The 7,215-nt window shown below is 29.5% G+C and overlaps 1 protein-coding gene across 1 annotated transcript; it reads left to right on the top strand.

Annotated features, from left to right (window-relative positions):
• Positions 1-1,754: 1,754 nt before the first annotated feature.
• On the top strand, positions 1,755-4,808 carry PGO_131070 (hypothetical protein, conserved; the record flags this gene model as incomplete). Its single annotated transcript, XM_028689623.1, has 1 exon — positions 1,755-4,808. The coding sequence occupies one exon, from the start codon at positions 1,755-1,757 to the stop codon at positions 4,806-4,808; it is 3,054 nt and encodes a 1,017-aa protein (XP_028545424.1).
• Positions 4,809-7,215: the final 2,407 nt, after the last annotated feature.

Genomic DNA, 7,215 nt, shown 5'->3' with positions numbered 1-7,215 from the left:
AACACATACATACACGCACACACGCACGAAAAAACAATTTGCTACCCCCCCCCTAATGGCACAATTGATAAACAACTTAACAAGCCTGAACAACAAATTCGTTAATGAAATTTGTTTTTTATTTTATTTCAGAACGGTATTACTATTTACTTTATCTTATTTTATTTTACTTTATTTTTTTTCTTTCTTAATTAATACTAATCAACAAATTTTGTTTCACAAATACAGTAATTTTATTAAGTCTTTCTTGTCACCCAATTATTTGTTTTATTTTTGTTCCAATTTGTTTAAATTTTTTTTTTTTTTTTTTTTTTCTTTGTCTTCTACATTTTCATTTTTTTTATATGGCTCACAATTTTATAGCACAATCAATTCATACAAGTTAAAAAAAAAATAAAAAAAGAAGCTTTTTTCATTAAATTATTTTTTCATTAGTGTTTTATATTCTACAAACTGTGTCCCAAAAAAAAAAAAACACATCAATTATATCTTTTACACTCTGAGACATGAAAAATGAAAATGTTATAGTTCAGATATTTTCACTTAAAAATCTCTTACACACATCCTCTCTTTGTTCCGAAAGAATTTTTGTGTATGCAGATTAGTGAAGTTATGTATGTGGGAATACATACACACTGTCGAAAAAAGATAATTCTTCTCTATGATATTATCTGTTATGACTTGAAACAACATTATCTAAACGGCTTTATGTACTCACGGGTGTATGTATGATTGTATGGGCATACGTATGTATAATTGTGTGAATCTATATACATTTTTATATGTGTTTTCCTTTTCTACCTTACCGGTGGTGTTTCCAGCGTACAATTTTTGCTGTTACACAATTATATGTTGATTGTATATTCGCTTAGTTGTATATCATTTGATGTTTACCCTTATATATATAGTGAACTTTTTTTCCCCACATCTTCCATTTTTGGGAAAATCTGACTGTTTATAAATTATTTGAAATATTTTTTTTTACCGTTTTTTTTTTTGCCACTTTTTTTTTGCCACATTTTTTTTTTTTTTTTTTTCCCCTTTTTTTTTGCCACATTTTTTTTTTTTTTTTTTTCCCCTTTTTTTTTGCCACTTTTTTTTTTTTTTTTTTTTTCCCCTTTTTTTTTTTTCCCCCTGTGCAAAAAAAAAAAAAAAAAAAAAAAAAAAAAAAAAAAAAAAATGAACATGTAAAAAGAAAATAGCTCTAAAATTGGGAAAAAAAAAAAAAAAAAAAAAAGTATGAACATACAATAAGAAAATAGCTGTAAAACTGGGAGAGAAAAAAAAAAAAAACTTAAGCTAAAATTATAACAAAAAAGAGTAGAGATGCATGTGTGTGCGTATATATAAATCAAAAAAAAATATATATATGAAAATTCGCTTAGTTGTATATCATTTGATGTTTACCCTTATATATATAGTGAACTTTTTTTCCCCACATCTTCCATTTTTGGGAAAATCTGACTGTTTATAAATTATTTGAAATATTTTTTTTTACCGTTTTTTTTTTTGCCACTTTTTTTTTGCCACATTTTTTTTTTTTTTTTTTCCCCTTTTTTTTTGCCCTTTTTTTTTTTTTTTTTTTTTTTTTTTTTTTTTTTTTTTTTTTTTTTTTTTTTTTTTTTTTTTTTTTTTTTTTTTTTTTTTTTTTTTTTTTTTTTTTTTTCTTTTTTTTTTTTCTTTTTTTTTTTTTTTTTTTTTTTTCCCTTTTTTTTTTTTTCCCCTTTTTAAAAAAAAAAAAAAAAAAAAAAAAAATGAACGATAAAAGCCACAAGCACGCACACCAGGTGCAATCGGAAACGTTGTCGCTTATAAAGAAACAATTCTTCAAAACTAAATTGTGTCCATTTCAGAAAAATAAGAATTACTGTCTAAACGAATCAAATTGCCACTATGCACACAGCATCGATGAATTAAAACCAATGCCAGATTTAAGAAATACCAAATTGTGTGATTATGTAAAGAAAAAAATGCCTTGCCGAAACATAAATTGTAAATTTGCACATGATATTGACACACTAAAACCTAGTGTGCATTTGGCTACCTACAAATCCACAATATGTAGCTTCTGGGGAAAGGGAAAATGTTTTAATGGGAGTAAATGTAGATTTGCACACGGGACGGAAGATATAAAAACGAATGAAAATATAGATATGATTGAATGTTCAAATTATAATAAGAAAAATAAAAATAAAATCAAAAGCAACATTACTGATTTGAAGCAAGGGACAGCTTCCACATACTCGTTCAACACATGTGACTATTCAATTAATGCATCTTCTGAAAATACAAATGTGTCTTCTTCGTATGATAAAGATACAGATATTTTCATGTTAAAAAGCAGCATAACAAATAATGAAAAAACGAAAAGAAAAAATAAATCGAACAATTTTCATTCGAATAACGAAGTACTTGCACAAGATACAAATGAAAATTTACGCCAGGAAATAACAGATGCAAATATACAGTTTTGTGCTAGCAGAAATAGAAATTCAATTAAAGAAGTTATAAACAAAATTGAAAACATTGCCCTCTCTACTTTTATAGAAAATAACGACAAGTACACGAAAGTTATCAAGTATCTCCTGAATGAAAATAACCTCTTAAAGGAGTCCATTAAAAAGGAGAAGGTTAACACAATCGTGGAAGAAGAACACTCGCAGAAAATGAGAATGAAGCACAATGATGTCATATCAGGTGATATGAAAATGGAAGGGACAAAACCGGATAGTATGAACAATGACAGAAGCTACGCTAATAGAAACTTCACCAATAGACACTGTACCAACCAAAACAGCACCAATCGAAATTGCATCAACCAAAACAGCAATGAAACACATTTTGGATACACTTCCACCATGGTAGCAGAAGAGAAAAACTCAAAATGCAAAATGAACAGCGACGATCTGTCCAAATACGTGCTTCCAGAAGTTGTTAGTAATAATTTCTTATTCACAAATGAAAAAAGGAATCCAAATTATATAATGTCAAACTTGGACGATGAAATGAAGGCAGATGACAATCTCAATAACATAATTAAAACCATAGATGATATTCTTATATCACAAAATGTAGAATCATTTCCAAGTGTAAATGATACATATAGTCCATACGAATACAAAGATGCATTTGCGGTTAAGAATAATAGTGACATGGTTAACAGAGAGTATGAAAATTTACTAAGCAATTTGAAATCATTCGAAAGTGTAAGAAATGCATACCCAAATGTTAACTCAGAAAACATAGTAGATAATTCCAAACAGCTAATTTGTGATATAATCGAGCAAGATGTCTCGGATCAGGCATTTGAGAAAAGTATATTAAATTATGAACCACAAGGAAGGAAGAAAAAGAATTGCTATGAGGAAAAGTTTGTTGGCCCAGTATCACGACTTATCCCCTATGGAATTTCCTTCAATGGAAGTATGGAAAATGGAAGTATGAACAATGGAAGTATGGACAATGGAAGTATGGACAATGGAAGCATGATCAATGCTAAGAAAAGCGTTAGAAGCACGAGTTTCACTACCCATCTGCAAGAATTAGATGAACTTGGCCCCTTCAAAGATTTCAGTCCATTTGCTTTACACCATAAGGAATTCCCAAACCAGGATTTGACGCTAAACCAGAAGCAAAAAACAACACAAATGCAGAAAATGAACAAAGACGAATTAAGCAGAAATATTGATATAGACACGTGGAAAAATGAAATGATTCTCTTGAGGGATGACAAGAAAACTAGGGCCATTGACAATCACGATAGTGTTGGTGATCTCAGCAACCTTAACTATATGAAAAGTAACGGAAGTAATGATGACGTACGGGGGATTGTGGACAACGGATTTTCGACCAACACGCATTCAGTGAATGGCTTTTCGACCAACACGCATTCAGTGAATGGCTTTTCGACCAACGCACATTCAATGAATGGATTTTCGACCAACGTACATTCAAGGAATGGATTTTCGACCAACGCACATTCAATGAATGGATTTTCAACCAACGGTTTTATCACCAAAGCTTTTCCAATAAATGACAACTTCGGAGGTGTGGGGGAAGCCAACAAGCGCAGGAGTTGTGGAAAAAACCAAATACCTCCTCACCTAAGTAACAGCAAAAATAAGAATAGCTCATACATGAACAGTTCGAACATGGTGAACTCAAACTTGATGCAGAAAAAACTAAGAGATAGCACAACTATGGTGAAAGAAAAAAATGCAAAACTAAATTTAAGGGAATTCCCTGATCTAAACGATAATGGAATGAACATGGATAAGAGTTCCCCCTTCATTAATGACAAATATGACATTCTAAAAAAAATAAAATGTTTAATATCAAATGAATTACTTTATAATGAGATCAATAATACACATTCTAGTATGAAAAACATAAATTATATTAACAGTTTGAATGAAAATAATTATTTGCTTAAAAAAAATATTCAACTTAATGACTCTGTACATTCCACATCAAATTGCAATACGTCTATACCAGATATTCACAACCTCACATTTCTTAATAATAATAATATAGAGAATAATAACAACAGTTGGTTTGATAAGGTGAATAATGGGCATAATGTCGGTACTAGAAATGCTGATCTGAATGATGAAAACTCATGTGTCCTCTTAAATATGGATTTTTCGAATTATAAAAAAGAAGGCAATAATGAAAATGATATTTGGAACTCGAGTTCCAATTTGAACGAATTTGTTTATCCAATGATTTCTCATGGATGGATGAATGAGAAGAAAAATGATGATTTTTTTACTATTTCTAAATCTGTCAATATGAGTAGTCTCAATTGAACACCTGACCGAAGTCACCATGAAGTAGATACGATAGAGATGAACGTAGTAAATAAGTACATTTCTATATATACCTTGTAGCAATGTATGATTATGTAATGTCTACATATAAAACAAATTATTTTGATTAAATGAGCTGTTCGTAAGAAACCCCCTCCCAACGCCCAAAAAAAAAAAAAAAAAAAAAAAAAAAAAAAAAAAAAAATCGTACTAATTCATCATTACAGTTTATATAGTGCCCCCTTCCCGATAAGAAACCTTTGTATATGATCTAGAATGACATAATCTGTGTGTAAATATGTTCCTCTCCCCACAGCTCTTCATGCAAGCAAAATTCTTTATGACTTCTCCCATGGCACAAGGGCCTATGTATACAGATGAAAAATATTTGCGATTGTAACCCATGCCTTGGTATTCGTGTGTCTTTTGAGTCCCCTTATTTTGTTAATTTGTAGATACTGCTAATATGTTAATTTGTAAATACCTATTATTTGTTAATTTGTTAGTTTGCTAATTTGTCTATTTGTTAGTTTGCTAATTTGTGTATATGTTAGTTTGCTAATTTGTGTATATGTTAGTTTGCTAATTTGCCAATTTGCTAATTTTGGTAATTCCATAAATGCTGTTCTTTTAACTATTTTCCCTCATTGCTATTTCCCCATTTTGCTTTTTTCGTCCGAGTGGTACTATGCTTTCCAGCACCACACTTGAAGCAGACTGTTGATGACTGTTGTTAGGGAGAATTTTTTCAATGTAATCAAATTATTTTGAAGAAAATTTTATTTATTATAAATTTTAAATGTTTTTTTTTTTTTTTTTTTATTTTACTTTATTTTATTTTATTTATTTATTTTTTTGTTTTTTAAATAAAAATGTTACATCATCAATATAATTAAAAATACCCCATCATTTTCCCTTCAACCATTTCGCGTTTATCTTTTGAATTGTTCTACACATTTCTTCTTCCCTTGTCCCATACTACTTTTCTTTTATTTTATTTATTTCATTTTTATTTTTTTTTTATTGTTTTGTCGTTGCTTAAAAAGGATACAATTTTATTTTTGTTTATCTTTAATTATTTATAAGAAAAATTTCTTTAAGAGAACTTGAAATCCTTCAACTGATAAACGGAACTTGTAAATATATTTTTATTTTGATGAACATTAAGTATATCATCCATACGCCTTGGAAACATGGATATTAGTGGCACCCACTGTTATGTGCAAAAAACGTTACGTTACTGAGTATAGTCATTGCTGTAGCCAAACAAGAGAAGATTAACTTCTCTCCTCATTAGATTTATTTAAAAAATACACACAATATTTCTGCCTTATTACGAAACGAAATGGAACAAATTAGGGCCCCTAATTTTGACGCATATATATATTCCTTTAATATTCTCTATGCTCACTGGGAGAAAATGGAAATCTTAAATTAGCACATCTTTGATGTGGATGTAATTATGGGATGGAAAAAAACACCGATACTGAATTTTTTTTTTTTTTTTATTCATTATTCCACTTTTTCACATGAACAATTCGTATAACCTTTACTGGATATGTGATTACATATGAGTTATGTCCATCTGAGGATGGGGTTGCTGTGTACAAATATTATGTTGTCATTTACGAAGTGGACGTGTTTATAAAAGAAGAGGATGAAATTGCTGACACAATTTTTTTTTTCTCTTCTTTCTTTTTTTATCTTTTTTTACATTTCCCTTTGTAAAATTTTTTTTCCTTAATATTAATAAAATTATGAAAAGGCAATTAAACTAAAAATACACTTAAAATGTTTGATACTTTTTTTATAATTGTATTTCCTCTCCCAGTCTCTTTAAGACAAGCGTCTGTGATACAATTGAGACTGTTGTTTTATCTTTCCATTTTCCTTTCGTTTGATGCAGTAACAATGAACTCATGATGTATTTTGCTCCTTCTCTTCCTCTACTCTATTAGAAAGATTCCAAGATTAGCGTCGTTCTGGTCTCCACAGAAGTGGAAAACTTACCATTGGACACTGATTAAGTTTTGTTATTATAAGGAAAAGGGTATTGAGTTGGAGTATATACTACAAAAAAGTTACGATACATTAAATTAAATAAAACTATAACAATAATCCTTTTACGGACTACAAAAAGGAGGAATGGTGTGTATTGTTCATAACGATTTACCTAACAAATTCGTATTGCTTAATAACACAAAATCTGATTTACGTTTGCATAAACTTGTGCTTTTTTAAATGAGAAAATAAAACATACACAAAACCCATTATGTTGTATTTATGTATGTACGGATAGCATTCCTTACATTGGGGTTATCCTCCCCCTCCCCTTTCCAACCGGTTCGTGCCACTTCATACCATTTCGAACCATATCCAATACGCGATATTATATACAATTAGCAAG

Source organism: Plasmodium gonderi (assembly GCF_002157705.1).
Source record: "Plasmodium gonderi DNA, contig: Chr13, whole genome shotgun sequence".
In the NCBI taxonomy this organism is placed as follows: domain Eukaryota; phylum Apicomplexa; class Aconoidasida; order Haemosporida; family Plasmodiidae; genus Plasmodium; species Plasmodium gonderi.
Note: the sequence above shows the minus strand (reverse complement) of the source record. Positions and strands in the feature narration are given on the sequence as shown.